The 24,711-nt window shown below is 35.7% G+C and overlaps 2 protein-coding genes across 3 annotated transcripts in view; both read right to left on the bottom strand.

Moving 5' to 3' along the window:
* Positions 1-1,745: 1,745 nt before the first annotated feature.
* Positions 1,746-3,835, bottom strand: Prp3 (pre-mRNA processing factor 3). The gene has a single exon (XM_090369257.1). It carries the CDS (start codon positions 3,739-3,741, stop codon positions 1,798-1,800), a length of 1,944 nt encoding a protein of 647 aa, XP_090225383.1. The 5' UTR covers positions 3,742-3,835; the 3' UTR covers positions 1,746-1,797.
* Urm1 (Ubiquitin-related modifier 1) overlaps positions 3,716-24,711 on the bottom strand; it is a 134,065-nt gene continuing 113,069 nt past the window's right edge. Inside the window, exons 4-5 of one of the 2 annotated variants that reach the window (XM_090369258.1) lie at positions 12,910-12,958; positions 3,716-3,900 (exon numbers count right to left, since the gene is read on the bottom strand). In XM_090369258.1, the coding sequence (XP_090225384.1) occupies positions 3,832-3,900; positions 12,910-12,958 (118 nt within the window). In that variant the 3' untranslated portion in view covers positions 3,716-3,831. The remainder of the gene's footprint in view (positions 3,901-12,909; positions 12,959-24,711) is intronic. The other variant, XM_090369259.1, reaches the window with a different exon arrangement.

Below are 24,711 nucleotides of genomic sequence, written 5' to 3'. Positions count from 1 at the left end.
AATTCCAGCTATCGGTATTATCGCAAATGCAATAAGAACCGAGTTTACTACCCGTTTATAATCAGATTGAACTAACAGAAAAGCCCAATAAACTGGGACCTGCAAATTGTTTTTGTTTTATGGTGATCTCCAGAAATGTACTGCTCTGCTCACACCATCACCCTCACGAAATTTCTGTTCAAACTGACAAATGTGTGCTCCTGAAAACATGAGTAAGCCTACAATACTTAGAAATATAGCACTCGCAAATTTGACTTTGACATTTTTTAATCTTGGTAAACTTGTATGTGTTGTTGCACGGGTCGCTACGTTCAGCTTGGTGCCGGGTTTTGCTTTCACCTGGTGTTACTCGCAGACGAAATCGCACATGAGCCAAAGTGAAAATCGTGTTATACTCATATTGCTCCCTAATATATTAGTCGTGTTGCCAAAATGCACTTTATAGCAGAACTAACCGTACAAGTAACAATTTTGAAATTATATAGTTAGACTATTAAAGATTTACATACCACCCCACATAAATTTTAAATTATAAATTGAAATAATTATAATATAATATATAAATTGAAATAAGTTGGAGTTAATGATAAGATTTTATGCTGGATTGCAGGATGATTAAAAGGTAGAAGACAGAGGGCAATCTTCTGGGTAGATCAATGCAACAAGTAGTATCCCTCACAGCTCAATTGTTCAGACCCTTCTAATTTTTGCAAATGATATTGGTGGTATGGGTGATTAACAATCCAAGCCCATCCATGTCGCTTCAAAGACTTGGACTTGAAAGTTAGTCCATATAAAGTCTACAAAATGGCAACAAAAGTTTAATGCTTCTAAATGTAAGGTTATGCATTTGGGGAACAGAAATATTGGAATCACATATAAGCCAGAGGTGGAGGAGCTAAAAATGGTTCAAGAAAAAAAAAAAAAAAAAAAGCTTGGGTGTTATGGTTCAATTTGTCATGAAATTTTCTATGTATATATGTTACATTGATAATACTATCTCTCTATATGAAGACTGATTAGACCAAATTTGAAATATTGTATCTAGGTCTGGAGATCAGACCTAAAAAAGGCAGAACTTCTGGACAGTAATTAAAGGGTGACCAGATTTGTAATCAGTGCAAATCAATGCACATACAAAGGATGGCTACAAAAATTTGATGAGAAATCTAAGGGGAAACTTTATTCATGTGTACAAGGTGCTGAATGAGTTGAGGAGGGAGCACAAATATAAAATCTTGGGGAATAAGAGAAGATTAGAGTTAATGGAGTTTGACCATGAGCAGCAGGTTGCCAAACACTAGTATAAGTTGCTACCCAACACAGCAGAAGCAGTGAATCTGGCTAAGTTCTAAGGAAATTATAAGGTTACCGTGAGAGAATGGGAATTGCACAAATATACTGTTTTATTTTATTTCATTTCATTTTTTGGCTGATGCAGAAAGAGTTCCTGTCCTTGCAAATACTAAATAATCATTTCAAAATAATTTCTAAAGTTATATATGGTATTAGGGAGGAAAAACGAATTTTCACACACACTCCAAATTGTTTATATATATGTGTGTGCTTTAAAACTGTTGTCAATTAAAATATATAACTGCCACATTTTCAATATGATTATGGTTTTGATTAATTTAAATAAATATTTTTTTACAGAATTCAGACAGCCACATTAATTAATCTTTAGCTCTTTAATCAGAGATTACTTGTTTATAAGGTGTTATATATCACTATTTGAATTAACAACATAATATGCACACCACAAAATATGCATTGTATTTTGTCACCAATATGGTTTTAAATTTCTTCAGTAGCAGCTTCTAGAATAGATGTACTGTAAGCTAAGTCCCAATATTGTTCAACACCATGTTTCTTGAAATGTTCCCGAGCAAAGCTTTCAGTTGGGCATATCTTAAATTTAATGTCTCCAAAGCTACGAGCTTTTGTAGTACCTTCCCACACAAGAATACATTTATTTTCTTGCTTTCCCCCTTTATCAGTCCCATCTTTTGTAGCTTGTTCCTCTCCCCATTTTATCCGATGCAGCATTAATCGCTTAAATTTCTTTTGTTGTTTAGGTCCTCCTTCTACAACAACGACATTAACATTCCGGTATAAAACTACACAGCCAGTCATGTAAAGTTGCTTGGAATTCATTTCTACTTTAAATTTCTTTGCAGGATTAGTCAGATTTAACACTCTATAGACAGCAACATGTACACCCAAACTGGTATCCTCCTTAAGTTTCTTAATCTTTTTCTCTCTCCTCTGTTCCAATGTCAGTTTACGGGCAGCATTTGCCTCTTCATGTGCTTTTTGGCGCTTTGCCATTTGTTCCCTTACCATAGCTTCAATTTTTGAAGGATCTTGAACTGCTTGCGTGCCAAGGGCTCTCATTAAATTTGACATTCGAACTTTTGGTTCTGGTGGTGGTTCAAGCCCCAAACGAATCTTTTCTTGTTTTTCTTTCCAGGCTTCCCTTCTATTTTGTCTTCTTAATTTTTTTCTCTCTTTTTCTGTTAAATATACTGGTTGAAAAACAGGTTTTATGGGATCAGTTGGTGCTTTCAATTGTGCTGGATGCTCAACTAGCTTTGTTATTCCTTCAAATTTTTCATCTATAGATTTATCTGAATCTAATGCACTATCATAACCTCCTCCTTTACAAATAAAGGAATCCCACCATTCAATATCTGGTACATCTCCTTCCTGATATTCTTTCTTGGGAGCAACAAGAGCCAATTTTGTAGCAGATGAAATCCCAGTTTTCTTGGCTGCCTGAGCAATTTCTTGTTGCAATCTTTCCAGCTGAGCTTTTGTTCGTAACCTCTGTGCAAGTTGTTCAAATTTTCCTTTTTCGTGAAATTTAAATAATTTTTTAGTTCTCTGTGCTGGCTTCAAACTTACACGAGGATCATAAAACTTATGCTCAGTAATATCATCACTTATTTTTTCTTGGTTAAGTTTAAATTGCTCTCTTCTCTGTGCTCTAATATTTGCCTTTAATGTAGGCATACGATGAGTAAGCTGAATTTCCTTGCCTGTAATATCAACAGTTCGGCCTTCAGCATTCAGGATGAGGGGAGATGGCTTTGAATGTTTGTCTAAGACTTTCAGTGCTTGTGCAGTAAGCAATGTTGGTCTACTAGCAAGCCTTGCATGAATTTGTGCAGTTAGCTCAGCAATTTTTGCCCGGCTTTCGGAAAGATTATTTACTGTCTGATTCAGACTGGCTGTTGGAGATGATGATGCAAGCTGAGATAAAAGTGCAGAAGGAGGAGTAAACTGAGCATTTACTCTAGCAATGGCATCCTGAAACTGTAAAGCTTTCTTCCGTTCCTCTATCATTCTTTGAGCATTTGCCATAATTTCATTTACTTGAATAGCAGTTAATTGTCCAGGACTAGGTTGGCCAGCAGCAAGAATTACTTCTGTTTCTTCATCCATTGTTTTGGCTCTTTTATTTTCACCTCCTTCGTGACCTTCCTTATGCCTCTTCTTGCTCTTACTTTTTATTTTTAAATCATCTATAGTGATAAACAATTGATCAGTAAGTTTCACTGCTTTATTTTCATCCAGAAGTGAAGAAAGTTTATCTGCTGTCCTCCTCTTATCATAACCACTAGATAAACAACTGACAGCTGTATTTAGTAAAGTTGGTTCCCGAAAGCCTAAAAATTTTTGGATTGTTTTATCAATCCATGGCTTTAAATCATCCAAATCTCGCTTTGAAAGAGCCATTTGGAAAAGATTATATAAATCAGTTTCTGATATTTATATTAGAAATTTTGATTCTTCACAATTGTTTTGGACTGCTACAAATACTGTTAATCAACCACCATGCAGAGTAGATATAAACAGAATGTTATCACCTTCTTGAATTTCGTAGTCAAGTTCTCCCTAGAAAAGAAAAGAAAAGAAAACTTAGTTGAGATATTAAAAAATATGCAATAACGAAAAATGCAGTTACATTACTAGATCCCTCATATGGCACCCCTCAAAATCCAGCTACACAAAGATTACTGATTACTTTAGTTCTGAAACCTACTATAAATGCTTTCGATATACATATCATGTTTTCAAAAGTTTTTGCCTGAAATTTATTTGTAGGTTAAACAACTAATAAGTTCTTTATTTAACCAACTGGTATCACAAGCTCAGAAAGGACTGTATTCTGTATTAAGTCTGCCTCATTCCATCACTATTTTGGGTGCCCAAATTGCACAGTTTTATTATAGCATTTTTATTATACACTAATTAATTATCATTATGCTCTAATGATTTCTACTTGCTATGTAATTTACAACTTTTATCAGTTCAAACAAATTTAGGGTAAAGGCCTCATGCCATAAAACATTATTGTACAGGCACCGCATTGCTTCAATATGTATGTAATATTGAGTAAACTAAGTTTGCTATTGGGTACACTGATCTCACACTGGGGAGGCACTTCACCATAGCTGCCTCAGTATTGTGCTACACACTTTAAATAAGAAGCACTGCTCCAATGGAGAAATATGTTGCTGTTTATTTAAAGTGTATGACATTCCCTAATGTCATACACTTTAAATTAAGTGTATAGCAATGACCTGTATATTAAGTAATTAAGTGTATAGCAAAGACCTGAAATAGCAAATTCCCTGAATTTGCTATTTCAGGTCTTTTTAGGGCTTCACAAGTGGAAAAGCGGGCACTAAAAGTGAACAACCCAATACTGAGAAATATTCAAAACAAGATGCTTGATGGTGCAGAAGTTTTAAAACTTCAGTATTTTTATGCTACAAGAGCTTTAAAAAAATAATATTTCTCCACTGGTGCAGTTTTCTTTATTTAAAGTGCACAGTATAATACTGAGGCAACTTCTGGTGAAGTATCCCTCACAATATGAAACAAATGCACTATGTAACTTAATTTTGCTCAACAATTCTTTCTTAATTCTGCTTGTACAACTATGCCCTAGTTATACAAGTGTTATCATTGATTTATAACCCTTGTAAATGTTAATTTGCAATTTTTGACTTAACTTTTCTATAAAAGTGTCTCAAAACCTCTGTTTATAGTGATAGAATGATAGTAATCATTCTACAAATTCTATTCTATTAATTTCAATCACTGAAATATTCATCTGAGGATAATAAAGCACCCGATGTAGGTTTGGATACTTTACCATCTTTGATTGGAAAGATGTACATGATGGAGTCAAATGTTTCATTGCATTTTCTTACCACTTCTTCAGTGACTGAAAAGTGAATAAACTAAGGATTGTTATCATGGAATTCTTAAAATATTTAGTAGAATTAAAAATTTTAGTAAATCAAAATTAGATCCAATTTGACAAATTTTGTTTTAAGGTTAATTTTATACAAGTAAATAACAATAATGCTTAATCACTTACAGCTGTTTTGAAAATATCACCATCACAAAAGGTAACTTCGGTCACAAGAACGATTGATTTATTTATGGGTGAAATACATACATACATACATGCATGCACTGCCCTAGCATTAATATCAGGAAGCCCTCCTTGGATGGGGAAACAGGTCCTATGTATGCAACATGCCACAGAACCTGCTATAAATGTGCACTGGTTTCAAACAAACAACTGCAAAAGTGGGCATGCAAGGCGACACGACACGTTCAACAGAATTAATCGACTTCCAACGTGGGATGATAGTAGGATGACACATAAACAAGCTTTCTGTATGAGACATTGCAGTCACTCTGGTGACCCAGGGTCAACGGTTAGTGATGTCATATGCAAATGGAAGAGGAATGGGACTGAATCTGCTAAAAAAACAGCCTGGTAAACCTCGAAAACTAACAGAACAGGACAAAAGAAATCTGCGAAGATCTGTGTGCCAAAATCATAACTTGCCATTGTCTCAAGTCACACAAACCCTCTGTGAGAATATTGGGACTAATGTCAGCACTAGTACAATACCAAGGAAATGCCATGATATGGGTTACAATGGTCGTGCAGCTGTGCCACAAGCCACCTCAATGAATGCTAGAAGCCGATTAAGATGGTGTAAGGAATGCGAATCCTTGACTGTAAAGCAGTGGAAAACAGTCCTATGGACAGACAAGTCGAGGTTCGCACTCTACCAGTCTGATGGCTGTTCCTGGGTATGGCAAAAGCCCCATACCTGTATCAGCAAGACAATGTGCTGTGCCTACTGCTCGGGTCGTAACAGAGTGGTTTGAAGACACGGGTGTTGAGAAGTTGGATTGGCCAGCCCAGAGATTGCCCAAAGAACAAGGCCGAACTGGTGGCAGTGTTAAAGGCCGAGCGAAGGAACATATCACCTAACATTTATAAAAAGCTGGGTATGGCAAAAGCCCCATACCTGTATCAGCAAGACAATGCTGATACAAGTATGGGGCTTTTGAGAGTATGCCGTGAAGATTGAAGGCTATCATAAAAGCAAAAAGTTTCAGCACAAAATATTAAATGACACAATATAAGCTTTTTTTTGTCTAAAGGCAAGTGTCCAGATATTAATGGTAGGGCAGTGTATATACTGTAGCTTATTTAATCTTGTTGGCAGGCAGCTTTGATGGACGAGTCTAAGGGACTTTTATAGTCTCGATATCAAGGTTTACTTGTGCCTTGAGGGTAACATTACTGCAGGTATTGGCTTGGTGGATAAAGGAAGAGGTTAACGCACATTTAAGGATATGTGATAAAAAATTATTTTAAATCGAAATAGAATAACACAGAATTAAATATATAAGCTAAATAACATTGTCGGAAATTACCAATTAAGATCTTCAGTTTCTAGGGTGGTTGAACTAATAGGTAAAGTTTTCTGACAATATCATTTATTTTATCACATATCCTTAAATGTATATTAACCACCCCCATTATCCAATATCCTTCAGTAATGTTACCCCTCAGGGCACAAGTAAACCATGATATCGAGACTATAAAGGTAACCCCATAGACTTGTCCACCAAACCAACTGGAAACAAAATTAAGTAAACCACAGTATATATGTCCATGTTTCACCCATAAACAAATCAAGTTCTTGTGTGACCTTTTGTGACAACGATATTGTAAAGACAGCTGGTAAATGCTTACGTATCACTGTTATTTACTTATATAAAATTAACCATCGAACAAAATTCTTCAAATTAGATCTAAGTTTGATTCATAAAAAAATTTAACTCTACTAAAATTTTTAAGAATACCACAAAACATTCGACTCCACTATGCATATATTTCCAATTTGGAAATAAACAATTATATCAATATAAGCTTGGGGTGCTTTATTATTTTCAAACAACACAGTTTACCTATGTACCATGCCACTCATGGAATATCTGAAATATCAATTTCTTAAAAATCATCAAGTTCATTCAACATTTGAATGAGGGAGAAACTTCATCTGGTTTAGTAACATTTGTAGTGAAACGTATAAGATATTGTTTGATTACAGTCATTTTGTTTGTCGCAAAGCAAAGGTATTGCGTCAGATAACACTTCTATTGCATCAGACAGTAAATGCAAGGTATTGCATTTTGAACATTTCTGCAACCCACAATGCAGTGCAAAACATTATTTGCAAAATTCACAAGCGATGCAGTTTTTTGTCTACCACTGTAATATTTGAGTCAGTCTATAAGGCTAACCTTACATAAGGCTGACCTCAGAGTAGTGATGTCCAGGACAAATGACCTATGACATGTGCACAGGCACAAAATTGTGATAACTTTACAGGATTAAAATCCTGTCCAAAAAATATTTACATCTAAAATTTATACCTTTCAGTTTCAGCAATATCAGTTCTTTCCCAATTAGTTTTCTCCAAATTTGTGAAAATATTCAATTTTGAAATTTTGTACTTTTATTAAAAACATTTTGTACTTTTATCAAAAACTGCATATGGTGGAAAATTTCTTATGTATGTAAAATTGGTGGGGAGGTGGGGGAAGGGAAAAAAATGCTGTTTGATGTGCATATGGTAAACAAAAAATTAGTGATCAAAACTGAGTAACTAATGCCAGGGAAGCAAGCTTAAAGAACTTCAAGGGATGTGTCAGGGTAGTTAACTATGCAAGAACACTAAGTCTTAAATTGTTCGTACGGTAATGTGTAATGTCAGAAGTGTTGTCAATAAAATTAAGTGAATTCAAACTGCTGGTTAGGACAAGTAACGGTGACAAAATATGGCTTACGGAAACGTGCCGCCACATGAAAATAGGGGATAACGAGTTTCGGTATGGTATGTACAAGGCATTTAGGAATGATAGGTCAGACAGAAGGGGTGATGGGGTCATGCTTCTTATCAAAAGCAGCCAGAGCAACGAAAGCCTTCCCGGATTCAGACGTTTCGCATGCAAGTATACAATCTGTAGGGTGTGAGATAGTTGGAAGCAAAGGTATAATGAGAGTTGGAGTAATCTACATGCCAGGCGATTGCAAAGATTATGCTGAGAGCCTCTACATGCAATGAAATGGGCAAGTAAGTGTGAATGTCTTATTATGGGCGATTTTATTTGCCTCTAATCAATTGGAGCAAATAGGAAGGAAACTATATGGGGTACAAAATTTTTAAATCAACCAGATGATTGTTATTTCTACCAACATGTCAGGGAAAGTACTAGGGAAAAGAATATTATAGACCTGATCATCACCCATGAACCAGATGACATAATAGGGCCGACAATACAGGAACCAATAGAAGAAAGTCATCACGGAGTTCTACGGTGGACGATGAAGAGAGAAGTAGCAGTAGTTAAAGGCAAAGGAATGGGTTATAATTTCAGGAAAGCAAATTATGGCGGCTTAAGGTGGCCTTTATTAACTGAGTAGATATCTTACAGAGAGTGAAGTGAATAAAATTGAATTATGGTATACCTTTAAAACATTAATCATAGAAACCTTGAATGCATAAATACCATTAAAAAAATACTCCATAAGGAGGATTCCAAGTTGAATGAATAGTGAAGTTGCTAGATTTCTTGAGCAGAAAAAGACAGCATGGAAAAGTTAGAGCAATAAAAAGTACTGAAGCAGCTACAAATTGATCTGTAATAGTGCCACAGAAAAAGTCAGGCTGGCAAAGGCAGATTATGAGAAGTTGTTGGCAAAGAGTGGGGATAAGGAATTCTTCACATATATAAAATGCAAATAAGAGAAGGGCAAACCAGATTGGACCCTTATATAATGGACATGGGATAGAATTAGATACCCCAGCTGAATTTGCAGATGAACTCAACAATTACTTTACATCGATATTTACAGAAGAAAAACCCTTTATGTCAATGAAAAAGCATGGGAGTGAAGTTGAAAAATATGTAATTAATGATAATGAAATTTCACATGATTATGTAATGAAAAAACTACAGGCAAGTAAGGCTCCTGGGGTTGACGGCATATACCATATAATTTTAAGGGAGGTGGCAAGTCAGCGTACTGAACCATTAAGGCTAATTATGAGAGCATCACTGGACTCAGGAGAGATTCCACTGGATTGGAAAAGTGCCAGTATATCACCAATAAGAGAAGGGCAAACCAGATCGGACCCTTATGTAATGGACATGGGCTGGAATTGGTAAATTACCAACCAGTTAGTCTAACTTAGTAAGTAGGGAAAATCATGGAGGCAATGATCAAGGGTGGAATTCAGGATCATTTTGATAGAAATGGAATTCTGAAGGATACACAGCATGGTTCTGTAAAGGGAAAATCATGTTTGATAAATCTGGTTAGCTATTTTGACAGGGTCACTCATGAGCTGGATTTAGCGAATAATTTCGAGATTGTTTATTTAGATTTCAGCAAAGCATTTGACTCAGTCCCACATGAGCAGTTACTTTATAAGCTTGAACATGTTGGAATCACAGGGAAAATCCTTAGATTGATAGCAGGATGCAGAAGGTTGTGATAAATGGTTATTGATAATGGTAGTTAATGATCACTACCAAGCAGCTTCTTCGTAGTGACCTAGATAGACTTAAAAGATGGTCAGAAAAGTGGCAGTTACACAAGAAAGTTCTTGTGTAATGCTTTAATTCAGCAAAATGCAAGGTCTTACACCTGGGGAACAGCAACCACAAAATAACTTAAATGCTTGGCAAAGTTGAACTAAAGTCAGTAGTGGAGGAATGGGACTTGGGAGCTATTATACACTCACACATGAAGTTCTCCAAGCATTGTAGACAGGTTGTAAGGAAGGCCCATGGTGTCCAATCAATGATTTATCAAAAATTTGCTAGTAGAGATAAGGACGTCATAATCACATTATATAAGGCTATTGTTAGACCACACTTGGAATACTGTGTTCAAGTATGGATATCGCACCTAAAAAAAGACACTGGGCTTCTTGAAAGGGCCCAGAGACAGGTAACTTGCCTGGATAGATCAGCAAAATGGTGTCAACAGGAGGAAAGGCAGAATAAGTGGGTTGCACAGCTTGGAAACTAGGTGGGCTCCTTAGAGGAGACTTGACTGAGGTATTTAAGGCTCTGAGAGGCAAAAGTATAATGAATGAGGACAAAATTTTCATGGTTATAAATGATTCTAGAACCAGGGGCCATAAATTAAAGTTACAGGGGGGGAGATGTTTAGACTGGACTGCAGGAAGTTTTATTTTAGAAAGTGAGTTATAAATCAGTGGAATAAGTTTCCTATATGGGTGGTTGTGGCTGTCAATGTGGGGAAAAGGTCAGCTGGATAGTTGGGAGGAGGGAAATGCATAGGTTGTCTGTTTCCTTTTCTTTTATTATTTATTAATTATTATTTTATTATTTTTTTGGCTGGTGCAGCATAAGCCTTAGGCTTCTTTGCACCATATGGCCATTATTAATACTGTCTTCAAGTTTTTAATGAATAGATTTGCCTACTGGGTGATGTCATTCAATTGAAAATATTAATTACTTTAGGTTTGACTCTTGGATAAGATAGTCATTTCTAAAGGGCTGTAAGCTCAAGCTCTGTCACGGGAGAAGCAACATTTTCCCCTAGCATCAAGGATAGGAAAACGAATGGAGTGTGGGTATTCTCTCTCAAACTATTCCAATATCTGCATTGAAATAGTACCCTGCTTCTATATTTGAAGAGGCCATATGTCAGCCCTCCACTGAATACTCTCTACTGGGTGTTCAGAGAGGCCACAGGGAATGATATTAACACAAGGACAACATGTAGGGGAGCAATGTGGCATTGAATTTTATGGAAGAGAGGCAGTGCAACTGTTCCTGAAATGCTTAAAACCCTGTTAAGGAGTGAAAAGTCACTAAGTGGTTTTCCAATCTGTTGGAAAGTTTCAGACAGGCAGATGCCTGAGATGCACATGCCTGTGTTACTGTAGGCGTTGTGCTAACTTCATAGTTGGCATGACCATGATGTTTGGAATAAGTGTTCTCACTGCTTTGGGTTTTTTTCATGGTTCGAGTTTGAACCATTGGATGTCATTCCCGGAAGAATGAATGCCATGTGGTACACTGACATTCTGAATAATTCTGGTTTTCCTACACTGTGGCAGAAGTATGGAGTGGACCCTTTTCTGTTTCAGCAGAATAATACACTATGTCATACTGCAGAGCTTACAGTGATATGGTTTGAAGACATGGACTTGCAAAAGCTTCATTAGCTTGAAAAGAGCTCTAACATTAAACCCAAACAAAGCACACACACAATCAGTATCTGAACTGACCACTGCACTGAAAGAACCAAAATACCAACTTCTTGATCAAAAATTGGTTGTAAATTAAACTCCCCATTAAGGCAAAACACATCATTATATATTGTATCAATAAAACATTCTTTGAAAGATGCCTTTGCCTTTTGACAAAGCAATGTATTTACTACTTATTAATTGGTGGTTGTAACTCTTGCCTACTTTCCTAATTATACATCTTTTTTAATTTCAGATTTGTTTAAACAAGAAAGTTCTTGTGTAATGATTAATGTTATTACTATGAAAAGTTATATAAATGTTCATTTTATGTTTAAATTATTATATAAAACTGTTTACGTCTATCATTATCATTCATTATGTCAAAAAGCATATACTATGAAGGACATCGCTGATCACCGAATATCAGTACACATTAAATAGTAGGAAATAATTAAAGCAAATGCTGTAATGCAAGAAGTTAGATATAAAATATAGACACCAATAGGTATACATTCTAGGTTGAAATGTGTGTTCATGCCCTTAATTCTATACTCTGGAAATAGAAGACAGTAACATTATATCTTACCATGCACCACTGCTTCCAGGTTAACAATTTAATAACTTTCTAACTCACAGGAACTAAATCAGCTTTAGTTTAATTTTACGTTTAATATAAACTATACTTGCTACAATTTTTCCACTGAAATAGAACATACTAGTATTCCAATTTAATTTAATTTTATAATGTATGAAGAAATTAGTTTATTTTTTAGATTTCTGAATTAACTTGTAATTTTTATTTATTTTTTCATTCTACTTGTCATATCTTTGGTTATAGCACTTCCCTCAATCTGCTTAGGCTTTGGAACACATTCACTCTAGCAAGCACATTTTGATGACTTTGGCTGACCTTTTTGGTCACATTGTTTCCACAGTAATAACTGTGGAAACATTGGGTTGCACTCTGTTCAGAATAAAGTTCTTTTCATTTTTATGTGTAATGTGTTATTATTTAACAATTCTTCAGTTATACAAGGATTGAACTTGAGCTGCAGTATAAACTTTCTATATTTTAATAAAATTCTTTCTTGTAGGCTAATATAAATAACGAACCATGATGAAAATGAAAATATTAACACATTTTCATAACATATTAACATTATCTTGACCCTGGACTTCTGTAATGTAATAAACCATGTCTAAAACTTCATATAGGTGTTTTTTTTTTTTTTCTTTTTACAAAGAAATTTATCACAGGTTAAAAATTAGAGAGTAAGTAGCTTACCATTAATTCCCAATCAGAATCGTTCACTAGAACCAATATTCCTGGACGCCTAACAATACAAAAATTAAACAATACTAATTAAAATTAATAAGAAAATAAAAATGTTATTTACCAGAAGTAGTTTCAAATTAAAATCTCCATTAAACTCAAAACATTTTAATTTCTAACATCTAAACGAGCTGATAAACTGACAGTAAAATAAAAAATCTGCTGTCCAAGCTACGAAAGGTATGGTTCCCCAATTTGAGACTGCTTAATACAAATTCATGAAGACTAAATGATACAAATGTTACTCCTAGAAGCTATTTCATAAGAGTGAAAAAAAAAAATACCCCACAAAGCAAATTTAAATGGAAGATGTTTATAATATTGAAAATCATGACAACTGTTCATTTTAACATTACTTGTCAAAATGACCTGAAACAAAAAATGTTTTTCATACAGATCTAGTTTTCTCATTTTGGATGGAATGCTTTACAAGATGCCATGTTATTGTGCTACTTTCAAGTAAATGGCACCATACTTCTCAAAAGTAGAGCAAGTGTCATTTATTTAAAATGCTGGTATCACTCTCCTGGCAACTATTTCAATAATATTGCTTGTCTTGTTTGCAGATGACCAGATGTCGACCGGGCTAGCTGGGCAGGTAAAGCGCCTGCCTGGAAACCCAAAAGGTCACGGGTTCGAATCCCGCCTCGGGCTTGGATCAAAGTTCTGCAAAAACCTTGGGAGGTGCATTATGGCCACAGAAGCTGATGCGCCAACAACTACCAAAAAAAAAAAAAAAGATGACCAGATGCTACTTCATTCAAACTTTACAAAACAGTTGTAAAAGAAGCAATTATATGAGAAATGTAGCCACCAATCCTCTCTGGTGAGACTAGAGGATAGTACCTTTTTCTTTTTAAATAAATGGCTGATATTTCTCTTTTGAGAGGCACTGTTACTTGAAAGCAGTGCAATATTGAAGTAACTAAAAAATTCTCTGGTATGAGAGAAATAAATTCATGTGAAAAAAACTTGTTAGAAGAATCCCAGTTATTTGAAAAAAAAAATTTGGGATTGAGTATATTTCGAATTGCCAATTTTTTCAGATAATTTTAAATGCCCTTTACAGTATAAAGAAACAATTAATGAGAAAAAATCACAGTAATATGGTCTGATTTGGATTATTCTTTAATAATGTTACCATTTCCATAACTGTTAAAAAATTGCTAACCTAAATTGTTATGAAAATAATGTAAAGCTAATGTTCATGCATTATCTCAAATTTTCTGTATTGCTGTTAAAATGCCCAAACTTTTTAGTACAGAAATCAAAGTGTAAAAAAGAAAATCTGTTTATTGAAAGTTAAAATGAGGGACTATACAGATAAAAATTTAAAGAACAAAGCATGAATTAAAAAAAAAATAAATAAATAAGTTTGATGTGCCTGTGAAAAAAAAGACAGACAGGCTTTGTGAAGACTATCCATGTCGCGTCCACATAATATCCACCACAATGTGATGCATAAAAATTATGCTTAAAAAAAATAATAAAAAAATAGTAATAAGTAAATAAAATGTCTACAAATTGACTAATACATATATTGTTTTGCAGTAATTAATTTATGTAATGTAGGGTTTTTTTGGTTGTTTTTTTTTTTATGTATCACTATAGCTACAACTATGAATAAATGCATTTTATATAGAAGTGACATGATTTTTATTATATTGATGCACTAATTTTGTTTCTATATCAGTAAAATATTCTTGTATCTAGTGATTAATGCAAATATAAAATAATGAACTTTAAAGAATGGTAAAATACAATAACAAAAGGTGAAAAAAAAATAAACAGTTTAAACACTGATAAAATACAATGACTAACATGATAAAACACATGAAATAAAGGAGCAGCTTCCAAGATAGAACACCTCCATGGATTTCAATTGAGAATGAGGTACTTTGCCTTGGAAGCTACTTCTTTATTTCGTGGAATTTCTCTTTTAGCCATTACATTTTATTAGTTCTTAACTATTGTTTTACCAGTTTTATAATTTTTATTGAATTTTACATCTCTTGGATGTTATAATTTATTTCATACTTTTGCTGATCAATGGATGCAAGAATATTTTATTGATACGATTCCTGATTCTCAAGGAATCTTTTCTCTAGTTTTGTTTTCTACAGTAAATATTAAATGTGTCAATTTATTTGAGTAAAATTGTGGGAAAAGTACAAGCAAAAAATTTTTTTTTTTTTTGATAACTAGATAACTTTACCGCATTTCAATTCTACAGTTAATAAAAACAGCCAGGAATGTAACAGTACTGAGCTAATATCCTTCTTTAAAACGGCCGACCGGGCTAGCCGAGTGGGTAAAGTACCTGCCCGGCAACCCAAAGGTCGCGGGTTCGATTCCCGCCTCGGGCTTGGATCACTGTACTGCAAAAACCTTTGGAGGTGCAATATGGCCACAGAAGCCGATGCGCCAACAACTACCAAATCAAAAATCAAATCAATCTTTAAAACGCAACATGCCTTTTGTGTTTATTTATCTTTTATTATTTTTTAAAATAACGCTATAACTTTAATTAAACAACAATACTTCACAAGCTTAGAAAATAAAATGTTAAAATTGTCAATTTCTTATGACAATCCCATGCTTCCAAATGAGATGTTTACCTATTTATGTAAACTGAAAGAACAGAATTCATGGGATACCTGGTTCCTAGGAAACACGATGTCATCACCCCTCTCGCTAGTGCACGAACCCATCACTTGGTAGGTATATAGGAACACTGCATTCACGTAGATGGTAATTCGATGTCAGTATGGATAAATGCAGCAAGTTAACAGACTTTGAAAGAGGTACAGAAATTGCACCATCTCCGTTCGACAGTATCAAGGGTGTATCGGGAATATGACATTCCAGAATAACATCTCATCGTGGACAGAGAAAGGTGGTGGATGAATGAATGTGGCCATATGTCTCGCATTGTTTCAGCCAACCAAAGAGCGACAGTGGCACAAAGCACTGCTGACTTCAATGAGGGAGGTGCCAGAAACGTATCCACCAAGACCATCAAGTGATCTTTAGCCGCAATAGGTTATGAGAGCCGCTTTTGGTTTGGTCTGGATTTTATTGGTTATGGGAGCCGCCATAACCAAGATATCAACGATGAATTCAATTTTCTGAAAGTGATAAAAAAATTTTCTTGTTTATACTCTGGCACGACCACCAGGTCATTGGGGTTTACAATAAATCAATCAACACAAATTTTAATCGTATTTAGTAATCACGGGCTTGAAACCCAGTCTACTCAAAGAGCATGTGCTACTGTACTCACACTCCTGACCACTCAACTAATAGAAATAGAAATTCAAAGAAGAAAAAATTAGTCAAGAAACACTTGTGATGAACCGAAGATGACAAATGAAGAGCAAGGTAGACATTCACAAAGACAAAACTGAGTATACTGAGTTATGCAAAGCAATTAGAAAGAGACTCAGAGAGAACATAAGATCTATCACAAGAAAAGTAGAACCATTAAGGGAAAACAAAGGACTAAAATCAGTAGTCATGAGCAGTAATAATACAGAAAGACAAATGATACTGAAACTGAAGAATGGTGATGTGTACTTATAAATAGAAGAAGACTACTATAAAGAATTATACAAGGAGCAAGGAAATGATGCAAGCGGTGGGGAAGATGGATCACAAGTTAACAACACGTATGACATACCCGATATCCTTCCTGATGAAGTAGAACATGCACTGAAGAAAATGAAGAATCAGAGAGCCCCGGGTGAAGATGAAGTTACTGTAGAGTTGTTAAAATTGGGGGGAAGAGACATAACACAGAAACTGGCAAAACTCTTCACAAAATACATTAGGAAAGGCGTGATGCCTAAGGAGCGGAACAATGCAATCATAATTTTGCTGCGTAAGAAAGGAGATAAATCAGAAATTGGAAATTATAGAACAATTAGCTTGTTGTCACACATCTACAAGTTGTTCACAAGGGTCATTACTAACAGATTAGAAAGAATACTTGATGAGAATCAACTGAAAGTGCAAGCTGGCTTTAGGACAGGATTCTCAACTATGGATCACCTTCACATAATATCACAGCTAATGGAGAAAGCAAACGAATATAAAACACCATTATGCCTGGCATTTGTGGATTATGAAAAGGCATTTGACTCCATACAGTATAAGGAATGTTTCGAGCACTGTCAAGAAATAAGGCGACAACTTAGCGTTCTAATGGGCTTCTATGAGAGCGTGAGGTGTAGGGTAAATGCCCTCGAAGAAATTAATATGAGGAGCCCATGTTCTCAGCTGCCCATCTCAATGGCATGTGCATCAGCAATACAGAGGCGATCTCCAAGGCAGAATGTGCTGGTCCCAAAGGAACTAGTTATTGTTGGTGACTATTGTCAGGGAGACGGGGAATATACTACGCAAGTATAGGTGGAAGAGGACCATAGTATGTCTGCCAGTGGCAAACGGTGATGACATTGTAGAGCAGATATCATCTTTTAAGGTCACAAAAGGCGATACTGTTGTACACGTTGGAACTAATGACATTAAGAGTAAGAGATCTGCAGATTTACTCAACAAGTACAGGTAAATGTTGAAAAAAAGTCGTGAGTTAGGCCTGAATGTGAAAGTGTCTGCAATTCTGCCCAGATACGATAGGAGGGAGTATACGATGAGAGCCTTATCAATCAATTCAGCCCTAGAGAGACTGTGCAAGATTCAAGGTGTAGAATTATTTTCAGCCTGGTCTGTGCTTGTTGACAGGAGAGACTGCTTCTACAGGGATGGGGTACACTTAAATAGAAAGGGTGCAAGAATATTTGCTGATGCTATAAGCAGTGTTAGGTGGGTCGGAAAACTGCTAGCTTGGGGGGCATACACAGACTAAAAGGTTAACAGTGGCCACAGGCATACGCGGTGGAGATTTCCAGGACTGCTGGGAGTCATAAAGGAACAAATAAATACATGGACTGTGTTAGGGTAACAGAGTAGAAACAGGTGCATGTATACTTGCATGTACACCAATGCTAGGAGTATAGTTAATAAATTTGATTTTGTCATTATTTGGTTTTTAGGAGCATTAGCAACTAAGGCCACATTGCTCCGGGGATATGCTGTGGTCATTCCTTGACCTTTCCGCATCCTCTGTATTTGGTGGTCACGGGCTCGAACCCCGGTCTAATCAAGAAGCTTGTGCTATGCATTGCTGCTCCTGCCAACCTGGCTATGGAGGCGCCATAAATTTGATGAGCTTGAAGTGCTAGTCAAGACATCAAAGGCAGACACTGTTGGGATATCACAGACAAGCAGTACAGAATTGGAATTTGGGGAGTACAATGTGTACAGAAAGGACAGACAGGACAGGAAGGTAGGAGGGGTTATGCTGTTAGTTAAGAAACACAAAATTTAAGGAAGTGCATCCAATTGATGTTGGTGGACAATGCAATGTTGAGTCTGTTTGGTGTGACATAAGCACTGGAAAAGGAAAAATGAGAGTAGGTGTGTGTTAGAGGCCTAATGATTCTAATGAGTATAATGAGCTCTTCTGTAGAGAAAGAGAGTGGGCCAGTAAATTAGAATGTCTTACAATGGGGGATTTTAACCTTCCAGATATTGACTGGAACTTGTGGATTAGTCACTCGCACACTAGCAAGACTATTGTGGATTTATTCGATGACTGTTTTCCACAGCAAAACATGTTCGAGAGGCAACCTGAGGGAGTAATACTCTTGATCTGATTATCAGCAGTGATTATTCATGCATTAAGAATTTGCAGATAAAGGAACCACTGGGTGACATTGATCACAATGTACTGATGTGGGAATTACTTAAGGATGTAACTATTATCAAGGGCTTTTGGTTTCGTAAAGGCCTCAGGAGTCCAGAAGGTCTCTGGGTCTCAGACAGTTTTTCAATTCTGTACAATGGGATCAACTGATGTTACGAATGTTGAATTCTAAATGGGAAGCCTTCAGGGACTAAATTTTGGAGGCTACTGGGCTTTTCATTCCAACTAAGAAATACTGTTCAAGGTTTAGGCCTAAATGGATGCCAGATGAACTAATGAGGCTCACAGCAGAGAAGACAAATGTATGGGATGCATATAAAGTATCAGGTGAGGGGAACAAAGGAGTGCACTTACCAAGAAAGGCTTAAGTTCTGCAAATTGCCATGCCTGGAGAGTAGGCACCTGCGAGGTGATCTGATTGAGATGTACAAGGCCTTGAATGGGTCGAGAAAGCTGAATGCTGATGGGATTCTTCCTCTTGCTCAGATTAAGAATCTGAGGGGGCACAGATTGTAATTGAGGAAAGACAGTTGTAGAATAGATGTGCAGAAATTTGTCTTCAGCCAGTGGGTAGCTGATTGGTGGAACAGACTTCCATCTTTTGTTGTGGAAGTTGATAGCCTAAATAATTAAGGCTGAGCTGGACAGGCATTTGGAACAAATGGAGGGGTGAAATGGGAGGGTTTTTTTTTTTTTTTTTGGCTGATGCTGCATAAGCTTGCTTTCTTGCATCATATGCCTCTACTAATGCTAATCTCAGAAGTTGTTTACTGCTGCCCTTGAAGAAGTTTTCAGAAGATTGGACTAGTCGCATAAAGGAGTCATTGTGAATGGAGAGTATCTAAACCATTTACAATTTGCAGATAACATTGTGATCATAAGCCATGATCCCAAAGGATTAGAGGAAAATCTTAGAATCAGTTATGCAGAATTAGTAAGGATTTCGGATGAAAGATAAATATGGCTGAAACAAAAGTAACGATGAACCAGTATGCCAAAGAAAGGGATATAATCATTGAAGGAGCAGTAATTGAAAAGGTGGTTTGCTATTTTTTTAGGAGCATTAGCAACTAAGGCCATATTGCTCCGGGCTGGGGATATGCGGTGATCATTCCCTGACCTTTCTGCATCCTCCGTATTTGGTGGTCACGGGCTCGAACCCCGGTCTAATCAAGAAGCATGTGCTACGCACTGCTGCTGCTCCTGTCCACCTGGCTACAGAGGCGCCTTGAAAAGGTGGATTCATATAATTTATCTGGGACAAGTCATTAGCTGTAATAATGATAAATGGCTAGAAGTCAAGAGAACAATAAATTTCAGATGGATAGCATTCAGGAAATATAGTCACATACTGGGGAGCAATATCCCAATTTGTCTGAAACGCAAAATAATGAACCAATGTATACTCCCCACCATGACTTGTGGATGTGAAACTTGCGCACTCACCAAAAGAATGGAACGAATTATATTAGGAATCAAACTGTTGGATAAGAAGAGAAACACATGGATTAGACAGCAAACACAAATAAAGGACATTCTTATCAAAACTAAAGAACTGAAATGGTCTTGGGCAGGACACAACTCGAAGACATGATCGCAAATGGACTAAGAAAATAATAGAATGGTACCCAAGAGGAGCTAAAAGAAAACCTGGAAGACAACAACGGAGATGGACAGATGAAATTCATGAGTTTGTGCGTAGTAAATGGATGGCCATTGCACAAAACAGAAGGAACTGGAAAGTTGTTTTTTTTTGTATTTTTGTTTTTGTTAGTTGTTGGAGCATCGGCTTCTGTGGTCATAATGCACCTTCCAAAGTTTTTGCATTTTACTGTGATTCAAGCCCGAGGTGGGATTCAAACCCGCTGTTTGTTGTTGTTGTTTGTTTGTTATTTAGTTTTTAGGAGCATTAGCAACTAAGGCCATATTGTTCCGGGGATATGCGGTGGTCATTCCCTAACCTTTCCGCACCCTCCGTATTTGGTGGTCATGGGCTCGAACCCCGATCTAATCAAGAAGCAAGTGCTATGCACTGCTGCTCCTGCCCACCTGGCTAAGGAGGTGCCATTCATTCAAACCCGCAACCTCTGGATTGCTAGGCAGGCACTTTACCCCACCTGGCTAGTCCGGTCAGCAATGGAAAGTTGCTGGAGAGGCCTTCATGCTGCAGTGGACTGAAAATGACTGGGGATGATGATCCTTACAATCTCTGCACCAAACACATGCACATCCTTGATCGCATCATGTATCATGTCCCATTCCAGATAATCTGCAAACATCAAAGAAGCGGTACAGTTCATGAGGCCGCAGTTTGGACGGCAATCCCCCCCCCCACCCAAAGCCACAGCACTACTGCTACTTTGAGCCCCTTGTTCTGCTGTTCTGGTTTTATCTACACTAAATATACTTAAATGCAATAGCACTATACAGCATTATGCAACAATAATACATATTACACTATACCATTAGACTTGTAAAGTGATAAGTTAATTATAATAGATAATCAAATTATCTATTAATGCCAACCTAGGTTATTTGAACTATCCAGATACATGCCTATATTTACCGCAATTAAGTCACTAGAATTCTCCTACCATTCGCTACAGTACACGTTATGAGTTATGATAATCGCACAAAATCACCAGTATAAAGGTTCTGTCTATGAAGTTGTAACTTACAAAATCTCTAGCTAAATTTAAAAAACTAAATGAAAATGACTAGGACTATAAAGCTATTTACAGAATATGATTTAACACTTTAATTGGGTCAATAAAATGGCAAATTTTTCAAAAATATCTGTTTCCAGAAGCACAAGATTCTTCGCCTTTGTAGTTGATTTTTTAAGATAATGTAAAGCTCTTAAGTTAATGTTGAAGTATGTGAGTTAATCAGGATGTTAACCTATAAACCAGTATTGTTATATTTTTTTTTTCAATTCATAAATAAGCTAATTTTTTTTATTTTACAATTTAAAATTATAAGAATACCTTTTGCTGCTTGCTTAATCCTTTAATAAATCCTCCATCTATGACTCCTTAATGTAGAAAAGCTTAACTGTTCTAAACAATTACCTTTAATTTTTTTGTGATGTAGTCCTCATGAATTTAATTCAATTGATCTTCATTCTTTCAGAATTAAATTGCTTTTCTTTTATTTTTGCATTCAAGAATATATTAATTCTATCTAAAAACAAGTGTAAAATGGCAAACTGAAGTGTAATTAGAGTAAATTATGAAACAAAATTAGAAAGCTAATTTTGACATGTTAATTTCACAAACCTTGTTATTACGAAGTGTGAAAACAGATTCTTTAAGTTCGTGCTAACCCATTAGTGCCCACCATATGATTAATCATACAGTTTACCCAACTACAAAAAAATATTAATTAAAAATACAGTCGATTCAGGTTATTTGGGACACATCGGGACTAGTGCATTTTGGCCCAATTAAGCGGCTGCCCCAATTATCCGAAGTTTCACATAAAAAAAGTTAAAAATACAATGGACCCCTGCTTTACAATTGGTTCACTGTACAACCAAATCATGTTATGGTGGAGTCACCATAATAAAGTACTGTTCACTATACGATGTAAGTGCCGGTCATTGTGATCATGTTTGTGAATTGAATTTTAATTCTATTAAACAGTGATTCTAATTAGCGAAAATAGGAGGAATATTATCCACAGGCTATAAAAGTAAAGATATATTAAGCACAAATTTACCCTTTATTACCTTACCAATTAAAAAATTAAATGATACACTGAAAATTGGAAGAATATACGTGATAATCAGAATAATTAATATGTACTGTAATATGTACATACTAATTAGTTGACATTTCTGTTCACTGACATTTGTGGGTGGCGGTTAAAGTTTAAAACAGTAAAAAGATAAGCAATCAATAACAAAGAATACAGCACACACAAATTGCAAGTAACACGATATGCACAAGTGAGAACGGAGTAACAAGTTACGAAGCTTTAAAAATAGGAATGAAGAGAAGATTCTGAAATTTAATTTTTTATATGATTGAAGATTTCATGGAAGTGTAAACACATTTTACCATAATAACCCACAGAATTCCAGCTGTCGGTATTATCGCAAATTCAATAAGATCGAGTTTACTATCAGTTTATGATAGATTTCACTAACGGAAAAGCCCAATAAATGGGTGACTGCTAATTGTTTTATGGGTGTGACCTCCAGAAATCCGATCGAACTACGTGGTACGGTCGGAGACAATCATAGGGTAATCTTCAGTGCTGCAGTCTCCTGCTACGATTAAACAGCATGTTGTCCCAATTAAGCAAAGTAAACCCTGGCTATTTTCTCGATTCGGTTCTGTTTTTTAAGATTTGCCCCAAATAAACGGCTGCCCCGATTAACCGGTGGCCCAAATAACCAGAATCCATTGTACATGAATCTATTTTTCTTTTCAGATGGCATTTATTTCTTAAGATAAATAATTTCCTTAGTGATATTTGGCAACTTTATATTCACAAATTGCTAGAGGCATTTCTTTCAATAGTGATTTTGACACAGTGGTCTTAACGTGATCGACAGTAAATTTTTACCTTATATATTTTAAACGATATATTTGCTAAGGCTATTTTGCAAGTTTTTTTATTCCTTACTCATGCCTTTTGGCTATGAAATATGTTTCGTAGAATAATATTTTGATTGCTTTAGTTTATAGAGTTTTTTTCTTGCATATGATAAAACATATGCTGGGAAGTAGTGTGTACATTTCAGTATAATACATATGTTTTATCGTTTATAAAATTAGATGCAGATTTTTATTCTTTTTGAGTTTATCTCTTTATACTTTTAAAAGCTATTGACAGCATTAGACCGAGTCAGAAAAATAATATTTTTCAAAACATTTCTGAATAAATTTCTCTTTTTTTTTTCAGCTAAATCATGCCTAAGCAAAAGATTGTTGTTGAGAGGGATGCAGAAGAAATACTGAATATTTTTGAATCTCAACAGCATTCTGAATCTGTCACAGCTCAAATTGATGATACAGAAGAGCTTGAATTCATCCTCCATGCACCAAATGATGGTGAAGAGTCATCATCAAGTCTTAAGAGACATTGGTAGAGGTGTACTTTCACTAAGAGCAGACATTAAAGTTCTTAGTAAAGATGGTAAAAGAGATCTGGATGTAGACACTGAATTGGTTACAGATTCCAATTGTTTTTCAAAAAAAAAAAAAAAAAAAAATATATATATATATACACACAAGGGGAAAGAAAAAACCCCAAAAGTGGGTTCCTAAAACTTTAGAAACATACCCCCAAAAGTATGAGCACAATACCAATGAACTTGAGCCTGTCATTATAAACCCCATCAGAGAAAACAAGCGTAAGCCTAAGACATCGTCAAATTATGCTTTATTGAGGAAATAATGACTTGCATATGTAAAGAAACAAAAGTATGAGCACAATACCAATGAACTTGAGCCTGTCATTATAAACCCCATCAGAGAAAACAAGCGTAAGCCTAAGACATCGTCAAATTATGCTTTATTGAGGAAATAATGACTTGCATATGTAAAGAAACAGTCAAATACGCATCCCAGAAAGGTGATTCACAATTTTATTTATCTGTTGATCTCTATAAGTATTTTGGGATCCTTCTTTTGTCAGGATATAATAAAGTGCCATTCAGAAGAATGTACTGGGAGACTCGGCCTCATGCAAATAACTATTCAGTTAACCAAACCATGAGTAGATATAAATTTGAAAAAAAAAAATTCACCATTCATCATTTATACTTCAAGAATAACATGAAAATAGATTCTTGTGACAAGGTTTATAAAATTAGGCCTCTATTAGACTATTTGAATGACAAGTTCTGTCAATTCATTGGGCCAATGGGCAGCAATTTCTCTCTTGATGAGGCAATGGAGCCTTATTATGGGCACCATGGCATGAAACAATTTATAAGAGTGACACCTACTCACTATGAATTCAAGTTAAGGTAAAGG

This window comes from Mastigoproctus giganteus, chromosome 3, assembly GCF_048544385.1.
Source record: "Mastigoproctus giganteus isolate SK-2022 chromosome 3, ASM4854438v1, whole genome shotgun sequence".
Taxonomy (NCBI): domain Eukaryota; kingdom Metazoa; phylum Arthropoda; class Arachnida; order Uropygi; family Thelyphonidae; genus Mastigoproctus; species Mastigoproctus giganteus.
This window is presented reverse-complemented; position numbering and strand designations above follow the sequence as displayed.

What these genes read in the sequence shown, in the direction of transcription:
- Prp3 (XM_090369257.1), bottom strand. Translation starts at nt 3,741, where the DNA reads ATGGCTCTTTCAAAGCGAGATTTGGATGATTTAAAGCCATGGATTGAT.